The 17,162-nt window shown below is 48.4% G+C and overlaps 2 protein-coding genes across 3 annotated transcripts; both read right to left on the bottom strand.

The window, feature by feature from the left end:
* Positions 1-357: 357 nt before the first annotated feature.
* Positions 358-4,504, bottom strand: LOC149465095 (uncharacterized). Of its 2 annotated transcripts, none has more exons than XM_089673682.1 (7): positions 4,342-4,504; positions 4,130-4,227; positions 3,688-4,050; positions 3,372-3,599; positions 2,988-3,290; positions 2,697-2,832; positions 358-2,436 (listed from the first exon to the last, which is right to left on the bottom strand). In XM_089673682.1, exons 1-7 carry the CDS (start codon positions 4,424-4,426, stop codon positions 1,799-1,801), a joined length of 1,851 nt encoding a protein of 616 aa, XP_089529808.1. In that variant the 5' UTR covers positions 4,427-4,504; the 3' UTR covers positions 358-1,798. The 2 variants fall into 2 exon arrangements, with proteins under 2 accessions (XP_089529808.1, XP_089529809.1); XM_089673683.1 differs by having other exon boundaries at positions 3,090-3,290; positions 4,342-4,502.
* On the bottom strand, positions 4,456-5,893 carry LOC149465094 (uncharacterized). The gene is made up of 3 exons (XM_089673748.1): positions 5,817-5,893; positions 5,043-5,151; positions 4,456-4,686 (listed from the first exon to the last, which is right to left on the bottom strand). The coding sequence occupies exons 2-3, from the start codon at positions 5,124-5,126 to the stop codon at positions 4,456-4,458; spliced, it is 315 nt and encodes a 104-aa protein (XP_089529874.1). The 5' UTR covers positions 5,127-5,151; positions 5,817-5,893.
* Between the last annotated feature and the right edge of the window lie 11,269 nt (positions 5,894-17,162).

Raw genomic sequence — 17,162 nt, 5'->3', positions numbered from 1 at the left:
GCTGTACTGCACTGGTGACAAGATGTAAAAAAAAAAAAAAATTGTGAAATTAATTTTTTTAATTTTCCGAAAACTTATGACAAAAAAAAAAAAACAACTTAAAAAAACTCGCCATGCCTCTTATGAAGTACGCTGGACTGTCTACTTTGCAAAAAGGGGTCATTTGGGGATATCTGTACTATTCTGACATTCTTGGACCTCAAGAAATTAGATTGGCTGTCAGTACTTCAGGATTGATCAATATTCAGATCTATACCATAGTTTGTGAACTCTATAACTTTCCTACAAGCTAAAAAATACATCCTAATTTGGGTTATTTTCACCAAAGACATGGAGCAGAATACATCTCGGCCTAAATTTATGAAGAACAATTATTTATTTGCAAACTTTTATAACAGAAAATGTCCTGTAAATGTCCTGTTTATTAAGGAAATTATGGACCAGTTATAACAGAGGTAAAATAACTTTTAGTGCATCCCTATTGCATAGAGATTATAGCTATTATTTTCCTAAGCTAGGAGAGGATGGATAGCATTTGAATGTGCACACGTACAGTATGCATATTTATAGTCCTCTAATATGTCTTGTATCTTTTTTTCTGGGAATGTAAATCGTTCGTATATACAGCAACCTTGTCCAGTAAAAGCATATTAATATAATAATGGGGGTTGTTTCCTTAGGTTACTGCAAGAATCAGAGAAACAAAAAAAGAAAAAGCAAAATATCTTGTGGTTGGAGATTATGATGGGAATTACGCGTGTATGGTTCTATGAACTGCTGAAATTATAACTGGATCATACTACAGACGATCTGAGATTTATGAGGGGGGGAAAAGAGGCTGTTTTAACAAAAACAATCTGATACAAAAAAAAAAAAAAAAATTACTAAAACACGAGATTAAGGATGCATTTGTACTTTTATTAGGTAAATATAAAATGTTACATCTAGAAATGTCATATGTTCTACTTTCAGCCAGCAGGCGGCGCTCTCCAAGCAAATGATCTTGCCTGTGCAGGCTGATGACTACTGCACAGAAATTGGCAGTCTTGTAATGTAGTCTGATCTCCCCTTCTCTCTATTCCATATCTAGATTCTCTCTTACCAGTATTTCTGCCTATGAAAGTTCTTGAACGTCAGGGGAGATCAGACTACACAGCTAGAGGGACCCCAACCAACAATGACCCCCCCTCCTTCTCTCTCACCATGATGTCCTCCGTAAAAGCTTTTGCTGAAGGTCAGGGGAGATCAGACTATACTGCTAAGGGGACCCAACCAGCAGTGACACCCCCCCCCTTCTCACCATGATGTCCTCCATGGAAGCTTCTGCTGAAGGTCAGGGGAGATCACACTACACTGCTAGTGAGACCCAACCAGCAGTGACCCCCCCTTCTCTCTCCTAGCAGAGGAAGCCAGACACAACTTTGAAGTCTTTAGTGATCTCTGATCTCCTTATAAAGTGTTTCTTCCATGATAAAGATCAGAGGAGCGCTCAGCCACGTGTTTTCTGAGGTGTATATCAAGGTGTGCTTCTTCACAGTGTGAGATCTCTGATGTACGGCAACATATCATCCATAGAGAAGACATTTCCCACACTCAGGATACTAATACCCCTCGTAGGTGGTGCGAGTACTCCGATGTTTCAGAAGATAGGACTTCTGTGAAAAACATTTCCCACACTCAGGGCAAGAATACACCTTTACACCTCTGTGAGTTGTTTAAATGTTTTACAAGGACTTTTTTCCCCTCAAACATTTTCCACACTCATGACAGGAATGCGGTTTCTCACCTCTGCCAAACCTCAGATGTTTGTTAAGACTGGACTTGAGAGAATAACATATCCCTCACTCAAGGCAAGAATACGGCTTCTACCCTGGGTGAGATCTTTGATGTGTAACAAGGTCGGATTTCCTTGAACAACATGCCCTGCACTGAGGCTGGAATATGTCTTCTCATACGTGTGAGCTTTTTGATGTGCTACAAGAACTGATTTTTCCGTGAAACATCTCCCGCACTCAGAACAGGAATACGGCTTTTCACCCGTGTGAGACCGCTGATGCGAAATAAGATGGGCCTTCTGTGAAAAACATCTCCCGCACTCAGAGCAACAAAACGGCTTCTCCCCCGTGTGAACTCTTTGATGTTTTGCAACGTTTGATTTTATTGCAAAACATTTCCCGCACTCAGGACAGGAATACGGCTTCTCTCCTGTGTGAGTTCTTTGATGTAAAACAAAGTCATATCTTCGCGGAAAACTCTTCCCGCACTCAGGGCAGGCATGTTTCTTCTCACCCGTCTGCAATCTCTGATGTTCAGAAGGACAGGACTTCGGTGAATGTGAATGTTCCTCCATTTGATCTCCTGGGATGTCCTCATCTTCCATTGTACAACCTGGAGATAAAGTGAGACGATCCTTTGAGGGTTTCTCCATGGCGGGTCCTGGAAAAATAGAAAAACATCATCAAGAGATAGGAGAGGGTTAGTTCACTTCCATCAAGATTCCATCTGGATCAGGGAGATAGGGGGGAGCAGATGTTCTCTGTGGATGTCCCAACCAGCTGGGACTCCCTCTTCAAAGAGCCTTTGGTCCTCCCAGGTCACTTCTACATTTACACCGCCTTGTCAGAGGAGCAGGAACAATGGGGGCTGGGGGGAGGCGGTAACAGAGTAGAGATAAGAGAAGGATATATCCTGGTCACCTGTGCTGATCTCTGTAGGAGTGTCCTCCTCTATGAATGTCCTCCTCATTCCAGCCTCCTCTGTATATTGCTGATCATCCCTCACATACGTCTCTTCTACTTCACCCTCAACTTTCATGTTCATCAGATCTTCACCCTAAACCAACAGAATGGCAGAAAATAACATCTGTAACATAGAAGGATTTATGATGTGAGATCACATAGAACATCTCATCTTGTAGAGTCCACACATCGTCTCCACATGTCAGAGTGTTCCATCATTGTATGTTCCCGACCCTCAACTCCACCTACCTGATGATGGTGAGGGATGGCGTGACCTTCCTGTGTGGAATCCCAGGAATACAGAGGACGGGGACATCTCTCTGGTGGGTTCCCATGACTGGATCCACCTACCTGATGATGGTGAGGGATGGTGTGATCTTCTTGTGTGGAATCCCGGGAATACAGAGGACGGGAACATCTCTCTGGTGGGTTCCTGGTGTTAGGTGGCTCCATCATATCCTTGTGTCCATCTGAAAACTCCTCCATCACTCCATACTCCTCATCTTTATACTCTTCTTTAACATTAATATTGTAATCCCCAAGGATTCCACTCTGCAATATTATTACAAAACATTAAATGTAACCTACATGCTGTGTATAAAATAAAACTACCAAAGATTGTCAATCATCTACCTGATGATGGTGAGGGATGATATGACCTTCCTGTGTGGAATCCCAGGAATACAGAGGATGTGGACATCTCTCTGATGGGTTCCTGTAGCTGGGTGACCCCTCCATGGAGTCTTGGTACAGATCTTTGTGTCCTTCTGGAATCTCTGACTCCTCCATCACCCCATCCTCATCATCCTCCTCTTTTATCTCTTCTTTGACCTCAACTGTAGGATCTCTTGGGTTTCCTCTCTGAATATATAATAAAATGACATCAATGGTAACAATGCAGATAATGTACAGATCCTAATGATACTATCAGTGATTGTTCCTCACCTACCTGATCAAGTTTTGCATAGTTGTGATCTTCCTGTGTGGAATCCCAGGAATACAAAGGACGGGAACATCTCTCTGGTGAGGTTCTGTCATTAGGTGGCTCCATCATGCAAATATTGTGTTCTTCAGAAAGGTTCTTCATCACCCCATCCTCATCAACCTCCTCTTTTATCCGTTCTTTAATATTGACTGGTTTAAAATCCTGAGGAAACAGAGGATGGGGACATCTCTCTGGTGGATTCCCATTATCAGGTGGCTCCATCATATCCTTGGGATCTTCTGAAAGCTCCTCCATCACTCCATACTCCTCATCCTCCTCTTTAAACTCTTTTTTAACAACAATATTATCATCCCCGACGATTCCACTCTGAAAATATAATAAAACATTAATTGTAACAAAAATGCTGTGTATAAATCACAACTACAAATAATTGTCAATGATCTACCTGATGATGGTGAGGGATGGTGTGACCTTCCTGTGTGGAATCCCAGGAATACAGAGGACAGGGACATCTCTCTGGTGGGTTCCCATGACTGGATCCATCTGTAGGAAACACACACTGACTGAATCCATTGTTTCTATGTGTTTATCAGATGATGGGGGATCTAGGTGGATCCTCCGTACTGCTCTCTCCTTTCCAATAAAGTCTCCTCTTACCTGGTGATGTGAGGGGCGGCTGATTGTCCATCATGACGTCCTTGTAGAGGTCCTTGTGTCCTTCTAAATACTCCCACTCCTCCATGGAGAAATAGACAGTGACACCATGACACCTTATAGGGACCTGACACACACAGTGATACAGTCACCATCCAGACACATCCCTTGTCTGTTACTGGAGAATGTCCCAGAATTCCCGGCACCGCTCACCTCTCCTGTCAGCAGCTCCATCATCTTCTTGGTGACTTCTAGAATCTTCTCCATGTTGTGTCTCTCAGGGTTTAGGGAGTCACATGGAGGCACTGTGATGGTCATATGATCACCTGACTTCAGAGGAGAAAATCTCTGTATTGGGGAACCAATAGGAACATCATGTTAGACTCCCAGAATCCTCCTTATCTCTCCGGTCAGGTCTGTGTGATGTCATGTGACCTCCCAGAATCCTCCTCACCTCTCCGGTCAGGTCTGTGTGATGTCATGTGACCTCCCAGAATCCTCCTCACCTCTCCGGTCAGGTCTGTGTTTTATTAATAGAGATAAGAGTGATGTCATGTAACCTCCCAGAATCCTCCTCACATCTCTGGTCAGGTCTGTGTGATGTCATGTGACCTCCCAGAATCCTCCTCACCTCTCCGGTCAGGTCTGTGTTTTATTAATAGAGATGAGAGTGATGTCATGTGACCTCCCAGAATCCTCCTCACCTCTCCGGTCAGCAGGTAGATGATTTCCATGGTGAGGTTTAGTATCCTCTCAGTCATGTGCCTCCGGTCCTCCTCCATCCTCATTGGTTATGCGATCTATACAGGTTTCCTGTAGACCAATAATTGATAACAGAGAATGATGATGGGCTATCCTTCCTTCAGTCTATCATGAATGCAGCTACCAGACATCTTACCAACCACTCAGTGTCCTCCATTCAGTGTCCTCCACCTCTCTGCCAATCCCTCCACTGGCTCCCATTAAGTGTCCTCCAACCCTCTGCCAATCCCTCCACTGGCCTCCATTCAGTGTCCTCCACCCCTCTCTGCCAATCCCTCCACTAGCTCCCATTCACTGTCCTCCACCCCTCTCTGCCAATCCCTCCATTGGCTCCCATTCAGTGTCCTCCACTCCTCTCTGCCAGTCCCTCCATTCAGTGTCCTCCACCCCTCTCTGCCAATCCCTCCACTGGCTCCCATTCAGTGTCCTCCACCCCTCTCTGCCAATCCCTCCACTAGCCTCCATTCACCTAATAAATAAAATTCAAAATACTAACAACATTCAAACACATCCATAGATCTTCCCTGAGATACATCACCAACTTTGTCTCAGTATATTACCCAAACCATCCTCTCCGCTCCTCCCATATGACCTCCTAATATCCATCTCTCTCATCACCTCCTCTCATGCTCATCTTCAGGACTTCTCCAGAGCCTCACCGATCCTCTAGAACTCCCTACCCCAATCTACGTAAATAGAAAATCAGATCTTATTACCTCTTCTGTTACCACTTCGAGCAATGTCTCCTCTCTACTTCCTCACCCAGAATGTCTTATTTATAGTTGACATCACTTCCTGTCTACCATAGAGACTTCCTGTTTGGGTAGAAGTGAGATCACCACCTTGTGGAACTCAGGGGAACTTGAACCCCGAGAAACGTATCGTAGTGTGAACACAGCCTTGTGTTGTGTATGTACTGTACACCAATCAGCCATGACATTAGGATCACTGGCAGGTAAAGCAAACATTGCTTATCGAACATCTGAATGTCAATGGGATATATTAGGCAGAAAGCGAACATGTTATCCCTGAAGTCAATGTGCTGAAAGCAGAAAAAAGGTAATCACGGTTTGACGTGTATTCACATGGATGTTATTTTGAAATGGACTACCTACCTAAACATTGCTGCTGACCAAGTACACCCCTTCATGGAAATGATATAACCTTATAGCAGGGACCTGTTGCAGCAGGACAGTATACCCTGGACTGATGAACCATGTCTTCTTTTGCATCATGTAGATGGACGGGTGGGTGGGTGTCACTTTTCAGGAGAAGAGATGGCACTAGGATGCAGTATGGGAAGATGGCAAGCTTGTGCAGCCAATGTGATGCTTTGGGCAATGTTCTGCTGGGAAACCTTGGGTCCTGCTGGGAAACTTTGGATCCTGTGGGGAAAACTTGGTTCCTGCTGGGAAACCTTGGTTCCTGCTGGGAAACCTTAGTTCCTGCTGGGAAACCTTGGGTCCTGCTGGGAAATCTTGGGTCCTGCTGGGAAACCTTGGGTCCTGCTGGGAAACCTTGAGTCCTGCTGGGAAACCTTGGGTCCTGCCATTTACATGGATGTTATTTTGAAATGGACTACCTACCTAAACATTGCTGCTGACCAAGTACACCCCTTCATGGAAATAATATAACCTGATAGCAGGGACCTGTTGCAGCAGAACAGTACACCCTGGACTGATGAACCCCGTCTTCTGTTGCATCATGTAGATGGCCAGGTGGTGGGTGTCACTTTCCAGTTGAAGAGATGGCACTAGGATGCAGTATGGGAAGATGGCAAGCTTATGCAGCCAATGTGATGCTTTGGGCAATGTTCTGCTGGGAAACCTTGGGTCCTTCTGGGAAACCTTGGGTCCCACTAGGAAACCTTAGATCCCGCTGGGAAACCTTGGGTCACGCTCGGAAAAATTGGGTCCCACTGGGAAACCTTGGGTCCCGCAGGGAAACCTTGAGTCCCGCTGGGAAATCTTGGTTCCTGCTGGGAAACCTTGGGTCCTGCTGGGAAACCTTGAGTCCTGCTGGGAAATCTTGGTTCCTGCTGGGAACCCTTGGTTCCTGCTAAGAAACCTTGGTTCCTGCTGGGAAATCTTGGGTCCTGCTGGGAAACCTTAGATCCTGCCATTCACATGGATGTTATTTTGAAATGGACTACCTACCTAAACATTGCTGCTGACTAAGTACACCCCTTCATGGAAATGATATAATCTGATAGCAGGGACCTGTTTCAGCAGGACAGTGCACCCTGGTCTGATGAACCACATCTTCTTTTGAATCATGTAGATGGCCAGGTGGGTGGGTGTCACTTTTCAGAAGAGATGGCACTAGGATGCAGTACGGGAAGATGACAAGCTTGTGCAGCCAATGTGATGCTTTGGGCAATATTCTGCTGGGAAACCTTGGGTCCTGCTGGGAAACCTTGGGTCCTTCTGGGAAACCATGGGTTCCAATAGGAAACCTTGGATCCTGCTGGGAAACCTTGGGTCCCGCTGGGAAATCTTGGGTCCCACTGGGAAACCTTGAGTCCCGCTGGGAAACCTTGCGTCCCGCTGGGAAACCTTGGGTCCCGCTGGGAAATCTTGGTTCCTGCTGGGAAACCTTGAGTCCTGCTGGGAAACCTTGGGTCCTGCTGGGAAACCTTGGGTCCTGCTAAGAAACCTTGGTTCCTGCTAGGAAATCTTGGGTCCTGCTGGGAAACCTTGGATCCTGCCATTCACATGGATGTTATTTTGAAATGGACTACCTACCTAAACATTGCTGCTGAGCAAGTACACCCCTTCATGGAAATGATATAACCTTATAGCAGGGACCTGTTGCAGCAGGACAGTATACCCTGGACTGATGAACCATGTCTTCTTTTGCATCATGTAGATGGACGGGTGGGTGGGTGTCACTTTTCAGGAGAAGAGATGGCACTAGGATGCAGTATGGGAAGATGGCAAGCTTGTGCAGCCAATGTGATGCTTTGGGCAATGTTCTGCTGGGAAACGTTGGGTCCTGCTGGGAAACTTTGGATCCTGTGGGGAAAACTTGGTTCCTGCTGGGAAACCTTGGTTCCTGCTGGGAAACCTTGGTTCCTGCTGGAAAACCTTAGTTCCTGCTGGGAAACCTTGGGTCCTGCTGGGAAATCTTGGGTCCTGCTGGGAAACCTTGGGTCCTGCTGGGAAACCTTGAGTCCTGCTGGGAAACCTTGGGTCCTGCTGGGAAATCTTGCGTCCTGCTGGGAAACCTTGGGTCCTGCCATTTACATGGATGTTATTTTGAAATGGACTACCTACCTAAACATTGCTGCTGACCCAGTACACCCCTTCATGGAAATAATATAACCTGATAGCAGGGACCTGTTGCAGCAGAACAGTACACCCTGGACTGATGAACCCCGTCTTCTGTTGCATCATGTAGATGGCCAGGTGGGTGGGTGTCACTTTCCAGTTGAAGAGATGGCACTAGGATGCAGTATGGGAAGATGGCAATCTTATGCAGCCAATGTGATGCTTTGGGCAATGTTCTGCTGGGAAACCTTGGGTCCTGCTGGGAAACCTTGGGTCCTTCTGGGAAACCTTGGTTCCCACTAGGAAACCTTAGATCCCGCTGGGAAACCTTGGGTCACGCTCAGAAAAATTGGGTCCCACTGGGAAACCTTGGGTTCCGCAGGGAAACCTTGAGTCCCACTGGGAAATCTTGGTTCCTGCTGGGAAACCTTGGGTCCTGCTGGGAAACCTTGAGTCCTGCTGGGAAATCTTGGTTCCTGCTGGGAACCCTTGGTTCCTGCTAAGAAACCTTGGTTCCTGCTGGGAAATCTTGGGTCCTGCTGGGAAACCTTGGATCCTGCCATTCACATGGATGTTATTTTGAAATGGACTACCTACCTAAACATTGCTGCTGACTAAGTACACCCCTTCATGGAAATGATATAATCTGATAGCAGGGACCTGTTTCAGCAGGACAGTGCACCCTGGTGTGATGAACCACATCTTCTTTTGAATCATGTAGATGGCCAGGTGGGTGGGTGTCACTTTTCAGAAGAGATGGCACTAGGATGCAGTACGGGAAGATGACAAGCTTGTGCAGCCAATGTGATGCTTTGGGCAATACTCTGCTGGGAAACCTTGGGTCCTGCTGGGAAACCTTGGGTCCTTCTGGGAAACCATGAGTTCCAATAGGAAACCTTGGATCCTGCTGGGAAACCTTGGGTCCCGCTCGGAAACCTTGAGTCCCGCTGGGAAACCTTGAGTCCCGCTGGGAAACCTTGGGTCCCGCTGGGAAATCTTGGTTCCTGCTGGGAAACCTTGAGTCCTGCTGGGAAACCTTGGGTCCTGCTGGGAAACCTTGGGTCCTGCTAAGAAACCTTGGTTCCTGCTAGGAAATCTTGGGTCCTGCTGGGAAACCTTGGATCCTGCCATTCACATGGATGTTATTTTGAAATGGACTACCTACCTAAACATTGCTGCTGAGCAAGTACACCTCTTCATGGAAATGATATAATCTGATAGCAGGGACCTGTTTCAGCAGGACAGTGCACCCTAAACTGATGAACCACATCTTCTTTTGAATCATGTAGATGGCCAGGTGGGTGGGTATTACTTTTCAGGAGAAGTGATGGCACTAGGATGCAGTATGGGAAGATGACAAGCTTGTGCAGCCAATGTGATGCTTTGGGCAATGTTCTGCTGGGAAACCTTGGGTCCTGCTGGGAAACCTTGGGTCCCTCTGGGAAACCTTGGGTCCCGCTGGGAAACCTTGGGTCCCGCTGGGAAACCTTGGGTCCCGCTGGGAAACCTTGGGTCCCGCTGGGAAACCTTGGTTCCCGCTGGGAAACCTTGGGTCCCGCTGGGAAACCTTGGGTCCCGCTGGGAAACCTTGAGTCCCGCTGGGAAACCTTGAGTCCTTCTGGGAAACCTTGGATCCTGCTGGGAAACCTTGGGTCCTGCTGGGAAACTTTGGGTGCTGCTGGGAAACCTTGAGTCCTGCTTGGAAATCTTGGTTCCTGCTGGGAAACCTTGAGTCCTGCTGGGAAACCTTGAGTCCTGCTAGAAAACCTTGGATCCTGCTAGGAAACTTGTTCTGCTGGGAGACCTTGAGTCCTGCTGGGAAATCTTGGTTCCTACTGGGAAACCTTGGGTCCTGCTGGGAAACCTTGGGTCCTGCTGGGAAACCTTGGGTCCTGCTGGGAAACCTTGAGTCCTGCTGGGAAACCTTGAGTCCTGCTAGGAAACCTTGAGTCCTGCTGGGAAACCTTGGATCCTGCTGGGAAACCTTGGGTTCTGCTGGGAAACCTTGGGTTCTGCTGGGAAACCTTGAGTCCTGCTTGGAAACCTTGGGTCCTGCTCGGAAACCTTGTCAGGGACAAAAAAAAACCAGCCAGATCTGCAAGTAAAAGCACTGAACAGTGGTGACACTGAATGGTGGTGACACTGAACTACTCTGATGACAGTATTTCAAAAAATTTCAGAAAGAACAATTCAAATTTTGATCGGTCAAAAATATATCAACCAATTCAAAATCTGTGAAGAATAGCTGGTTGTTAAGGAGCGGGCTGGCAAGACAGCTGCCGCATCCCTAACAACTGATGACTCAGCTTCCCCCCCCCTCTTTCCTGAACAATACCATGGCACATGCTTTCAACATGGGGGGGCTTTTGGGGCATGGGGGATCCCCGCCAAATCACCTTGTTGATGGGGACAAGCGCCTCTTCCCCACAACCCTAGCTCAGTGGTTGTGGGGTCTGCAGGGGGATGACTTATCAAAACCTGGTCCCCAGATCCTGCCCCCCCCCCATGTGAATGAGTAGGGGGTGCCAGTTAAAATAGCACATGGCAGAATAGCAAAAATAAGCCTTGGTCATTAACCACTTCCAGTCCGGACACTTCCCCCCCTTCCAGTCCGGACACTTTCCCCCCCCCCCCTTTCCAGTCTGGACACTTTCACCCCCTTCCAGTCCGGACACTTCCCCCCCCCCCTTCCTGTCTGGACACTTCCCCCCCCCTTCCATTCCAAACACTTTCCCCCCCTTCCAGTCCGGACGCTTTCCCCCCCTTCCAGTCCGGACGCTTCCCCCCCCTTCCAGTCCGGACACTTCCCCACCCTTCCAGTTCGGACACTTTCCCTCCCCTTCCAGTCCGGACACTTTCCCCCCCTTCCAGTCCGGACACTTTCCCCCCCCCCCCCTTCCAGTCTGGACACTTTCACCCCCTTTCAGTCCGGACACTTTCCCTCCCCTTCCAGTCCAGACACTTTTCCCCCTTCCAGTCTGGACCCCTCCCCCCCCCCTCCCAGTTCGGACACTTTCCACCCCCTTCCAGTCCGGACACTACCCCCCCCCTTCCAGTCCGGTCACTTTCCCCCCCCCCCTTCCAGTCCAGACACTTTCACCCCCTTCCAGTCCGGACACTTTCACCCCCCCTTCCAGTCCGGACACTTTCACCCCCTTCCAGTCCGGACACTTTCCACCCTCTTCCAGTCTGGACACTTTCACCCCCTTCCAGTCCGGACACTTTCAACCCTTCCAGTCCGGACACTTTCCCCCCCTTCCAGTCCGGACACTTTCAACCCTTCCAGTCCGGACACATTCCTCCCCCTTCCAGTCCATACACTTTCAACCCTTCCAGTCCAGACACTTCCCCCTCCTTCCAGTCCGGGCACTTTCACCCCCTTCCAGTCCGGGCACTTTCACCCCCTTCCAGTCCGGACTTTCACTCCTTTCCAGTCCGACATTTTCACCCCCTTCCAGTCTGGACACGTCCCCCCCCTTCCAGTCCGGACACTTTCCACCCTCTTCCAGTCCGGACACTTTCCACCCTCTTCCAGTCCGGACACTTTCACCCCCTTCCAGTCCGGACACTTTCACTCCATTCCAGTACGGACACTTTTACCCCCTTCCAGTCCGACATTTTCACCCCCTTCCAGTCCGGACACTTCCCCTTCTTCCAGTCCGGACACTTTCACCCCCTTCCAGTCCAGACATTTTCCTCCCTTTCCAGTCCGGACACTTTCCCCTGCTTCCAGTCCGGACACTGTCACCCCCTTCCAGTCCGGACACTTTCACCTCTTCCTGTCCAGGCCAATTTTCAGCTTTTAGTGCTATCACACTTTGAATGACAATTGCGCGGTCATGCAACACTGTACCCATATGAATTTTTTAGCATTTTTTTGATACAGATACAACTTTATTTTGGTTATTTGGTTATTTATTCACCACTGGGATTTTTATTTTTTTTGCTATGTAAATGAAAAAGTGCAAAAATTTTGAAAAAAGTGTTTTTCTTATAAAAAATGTTGCACATAAATAATATTTCATCATAAATCTTGGCCAAAATTTATTCCGTTATCTTTTTAGTAAAAAAAAAAAACCCAAATTAGTTTATAACCAAAAATTATAATTTAATTTTTTTATATTATTATTCATGTTTTTTTTTTTTTTTACATACTGTCACCCTAACAGTACAGTGTCACCATGGTGACACTGTACTACTTGTGTGGGGTGATGAAGATTTTTTTTTTTTTACACCCATGAAGGCTGTAAAAGAAATCATTTCTCCTTCTCTTTGGCTGCATTCCTGCAGCCATTGAGAAATGCTGTGTGAGCTGTGATTGGTCACAGCTTGTCACATGGTACAAGGCTGCTGTGACTAGCCCTGTACCATGTGATCTCTGTGATCATTCACAGGTTTCACATGTAGTAAGCAATGATGTCAGAAGTGACATCTTGCTTACTACTCTGCATGTGATCACTGATTGGCCAATCAGTGATCACATGATCAGGACCTCGTACGACAATCGGTGTTCCACTGTGTCCGGAGGACACAGCGGGCACCGGATCGTGGTGCTGCACGCTCTCAGGGATTGAGCACAGCTTGAAAATGCGTATCTCTATTGCATAGAGTTTGTTAATTTTCTTCAGCTAGTAAAGGATAGCTAGCATTTGAATATGTGTATGTATTCATATTTATATTTTACTCCATATGCCTCGTATTGTTATTTTCTGTGAACGTAAACAGTTTGTATACACAGCAAACTGGGAGTCCTGTTCATTAGGGAAATCGTGGAGCAGCTATAACAGATGCTGTCAGGAATGGACTTGCCAATAATGGTGGGACTCACCTGCCTTGTGGGCTGCAGTACCAGGGCTGGCCAGCGGGTGCTCTCAGCAACCAGAGACTCAACCCTGCAGTCAGCCAAACACCTGAAGCTGATTACGGAGGTGTATTTAAGGGATGGCCAGACCTGCAGTCTGGGCCTTGGTGTGTGTTTTTCCTGGGCCCCTGTATCTTGTTACCTGCATTCCTGTTCCTGTTCCTGCTTGACTTACTCGTTGCCTACCCTGCCTGACCCTGACCTCTGCTGTCTTCTCCTGTTTGATCCCTGGCTTGTGACCCCGACCATTCTCTGCCTGACCCCCATACCTACCTGCCCGTTAGTTGCTGTACCGGGCTCGTGACCTGACTACTCTCTGCCTGTTCCTACCTGCCCGATTGTTATTGACACGGCCTGCCTGACTACGCTTGCATTGTATGTATTGTTATCTGTGGGTGGTTTGGTTTGGTTCATTTGCACTGTGTTTATGTTTTAGTATTGCACTGCGTTTTGTATTGTTAGTATTAATAAATTATATTGTTTATAACATATCTGAAGCCTGAGTTTCCCTGCGTCAGTTCACATACCTCTGGTCGTACCCTGGAGCCCTGACATTACACCAAGGCCAATCCTGACCAGAAGTGGCTGCACAGGAAAGGCATCTTGGCTTGTTGCTGGGAAGGATGGATCTTGATGAGGTTGTGTATTTGTCGCAGCTCTTTTTTGATGACAGAGAATATGCTTATCAGACTCTGAGGGAGTATACCCGGGATCAACTGCTAGAATGTATACGGATCGCTCATGTTCTAGTAGATCAGGGCACAGAGTTCTCTGAGGTGCAACCTTTGATTCAGGTTTGTGTAGAGTTGGCTTCATCTGGTACCCCTGAAAGCAGGAATGACTTTTTGCCACCATTTAGTGCAGACCAGGTAGAGTCCCTGGTATGGTTATTAGAGGATGATGTGGATTGCTTCTTGGAGCATTATGCTGCATGTTCACCACAGGTATTAAGGGATTGTATAAACGCAGTGCAGTCTTTGACCAGACAGGCTTTGTGTAAGCTCAACTTTGTTCAACCCATACTGCAGACATGGTCAGACTTGTTGCACCCAGCCTCAGTCAGCTTGCAACGTCATTCCTCTGCTCAAGGCACTCTTCCTGCATCCCCGACAGCACCCCCAGTGACGGCCCAGTATACTCTGCTAACTACCACATACCAGTCCCCGGCTCCCACTCGCTGCACCTATCCTTTCTTTGGCCCTGTGGAGAGGTCCGCTGTGGCGGCTGCTCCCGCCTCTGTTCCACCTTCCAGCTCTTCTCTGTCCTCAGCTGCTCCATTTGTTTGCAGACCTGCGTTTACTTACAGTGCTCCAGTAGGTAAAACCAGAAAAAAGCGAAAATTCTTTCCAACCAGTACCATCCTGCCAGTATCCAAACCGGTGAGCCTGCCGTCTGAGAACCTGCCTTCCGTGGTTCAGCCTGGTGCCTCGGCACCCGCACTTCAGCCTGATGTCTGTACCCAGCCTGATGAACTGATCCAGCCTGATGATCCTATCACGCCTGATGACCCAGTGCCCGCTGTCATACCTGGTGACCCGATGCCCGCTGTCGAGCCAGACGATCCAATGCCTGATGACCCAGTGCCCGCTGTCAAACCTGGTGACCCGATGCCCGCTGTCGAGCCAGACGATCCAATGCCTGATAACCCAGTGCCCGCTGTCATGCCTGGTGACCCAATGCCCGCTGTCGAGCCAGACGATCCAGCGCCAGATGACCCGGTGCCTGCTGTCGAGCCAGACGATCTGGTACCTGATGACCCGGTGCCCGCCTGGGGGCCCGGTGCCTGTCGCTCCGCCTGGGGGCCCGGTGCCTGTCGCTCCACCTGGGGGCCCGGTGCCTGCCGCCCCTCCTGGGGGCCCGGTGCCCGCCGCCCCGCCTGGGGGCCCGGCGCCCGCCGCTCCGCCTGGGGGCCCGGCGCCCGCTGCTCCGCCTGGGGGCCCGGTGCCCGCCTCTCCGCCTGGGGGCCCGGTGCCCGCCGCTCCACCTGGTGGCCCGGTGCCTGCCGCTCCGCCTGGGGGCCCGGTGCCTGCTGCTCCGCCTGGTGGCCCGGTGCCTGCTGCCCCGCCTGGTGATCCGGTGCCTGCTGCTCTGGTGCCTGCTGCTCTGCCTGGTGGCCCGGTGCCTGCTGCTCCGCCTGGTGATCTGGTGTCCAGCCCGATGTGCCTCTGCCCGGAGTCCAGCCCGATGTGCCTCTGCCCGGAGTCCAGCCCGATGTGTCTCTGCCCGGTGTCCAGCCCGATGTGCCTCTGCCCGGAGTCCAGCCCGATGTGCCTCTGCCCGGAGTCCAGCCCGATGTGCCAGTCTTTGATATCCCGCCAGTTACCAGACCCGGGCGGTGGAACATTTTACCCAGCTAGGACTGTTTGGAGCGTCCTGAGGCCTCTCCTTGAGGGGGGGGGGGGTACTGTCAGGAATGGACTTGCCAATAATGGTGGGACTCACCTGCCTTGTGGGCTGCAGTACCAGGGCTGGCCAGCGGGTGCTCTCACCAATCAGAGACTCAACCCTGCAGTCAGCCAAACACCTGAAGCTGATTACGGAGGTGTATTTAAGGGATGGCCAGACCTGCAGTCTGGGCCTTGGTGTTTGTTTTTCCATGGGCCCCTGTATCTTGTTACCTGCATTCCTGTTCCTGCCTGACTTACTCGTTGCCTACCCTGCCTGATCCTGACCTCTGCTGTCTTCTCCTGTTTGATCCCTGGCTTGTGACCCCGACCATTCTCTGCCTGACCCCTTGTACCTACCTGCCCATTAGTTGCTGTACCCGGCTCGTGACCTGACTACTCTCTGCCTGCTCCTCCTGTTCCTACCTGCCCAATTGTTATTGACCCGGCCTGCCTGACTACGCTTGCATTGTATGTATTGTTATCTGGGGGGTGGTTGGGTTTGGTTCGTTTGCACTGTGTTTATGTTTTAGTATTGCACTGCGTTTTGTATTGTTAGTATTAATAAATTATATTGTTTATAACATATCTGAAGCCTGCGTTTCCCTGCGTCAGTTCACATACCTCTGGTCATACCTGGAGCCCTGACAGATGCTAAGTGACTTTTAGTGTATTGCTGTTGAGATCACAGACTGATAGTTTATTCAGCAATGAAAAAAAAGGAAACAGTAGATAGCATGTGAATGTGAGCATGTATTTATATTTATATTACTCCATATGCCTCGTATTGTTTTTTTCTGTGAACATAAATAGTTTGTATACACAGCAATCTTAATGCTGGAAGTCCTGTTCATGAAGGAAATTGTGGACCAGCTATAACAGATGCTAAGTGACTTTTAGTGTATCCCTGTTGAGATCGGAGATTGTTAATTTTCTTCAGCTAGTAAAGGGTAGATATCATATGAATGTGTGCATGTATGCATGTTTATATTACTCCATATGCCTTGTATTGTTTTATTTCTGTCAATGTAAACAGTTTGTATACACAGCAATCTTAATCCTGGGAGTCCTGTTCATTAGGGAAATTGTGGACCAGGTATAACAGAAGTTAAATGACTTTCAGCGTATCTCTGTTGTGTAGAGATGATAAGTGACTTTTAGTGTATCTCTGTTGGGATCGGATATTGTTAATTTTTTTCAGCTAGTAAAGGATAGATAGCATTTGAATGTGTGCATGCATGCATATTTATATGATTCCATATTCCCTGTAGTGTTCTTTCCTGTGAATGTAAGTAGTTTTTATACACAGCAATTTTAATACTGTAAGCCCTGTTCATTAGGGAAATCGTGGACCAGGTATAACAGGAGTTAAGTATCTTTTAGTGTATCCCTATTGAGATCGGAGATTGTTAATTTTCAGCTAGTAAAGGATAGATATCATATGAATGTGTGCATGTATTCATATTTATATTACTCCATATGCCTCGTATTGTTTTTTTTTCTGTGAACATAGTTTATATACTCAGCAATCTTAATGCAGGGAGTCCT

The sequence above is a fragment of the Staurois parvus genome, unplaced genomic scaffold (assembly GCF_062004578.1).
Source record: "Staurois parvus isolate SC_StPar_1 unplaced genomic scaffold, SC_StPar_1.0 ptg000144l, whole genome shotgun sequence".
Classification (NCBI taxonomy): Eukaryota; Metazoa; Chordata; class Amphibia; order Anura; family Ranidae; genus Staurois; species Staurois parvus.
This window is presented reverse-complemented; position numbering and strand designations above follow the sequence as displayed.

Excerpts from the sequence above, each read along its gene's own strand:
- LOC149465094 (XM_089673748.1), bottom strand. The coding sequence starts at position 5,126 with ATGAGGATGGAGGAGGACCGGAGGCACATGACTGAGAGGATACTAAAC. Across the intron at positions 4,687-5,042 it reads TCTACCTGCTGACCGGAGAG|AGATTTTCTCCTCTGAAGTC; the intron begins GTGAGGAGGATT and ends TCCCCAATACAG.
- LOC149465095 (XM_089673682.1), bottom strand. The coding sequence starts at position 4,426 with ATGGAGGAGTGGGAGTATTTAGAAGGACACAAGGACCTCTACAAGGAC. Across the intron at positions 3,600-3,687 it reads ACTATGCAAAACTTGATCAG|AGAGGAAACCCAAGAGATCC; the intron begins GTAGGTGAGGAA and ends TTATATATTCAG. Across the intron at positions 3,291-3,371 it reads TCATCCCTCACCATCATCAG|AGTGGAATCCTTGGGGATTA; the intron begins GTAGATGATTGA and ends ATAATATTGCAG.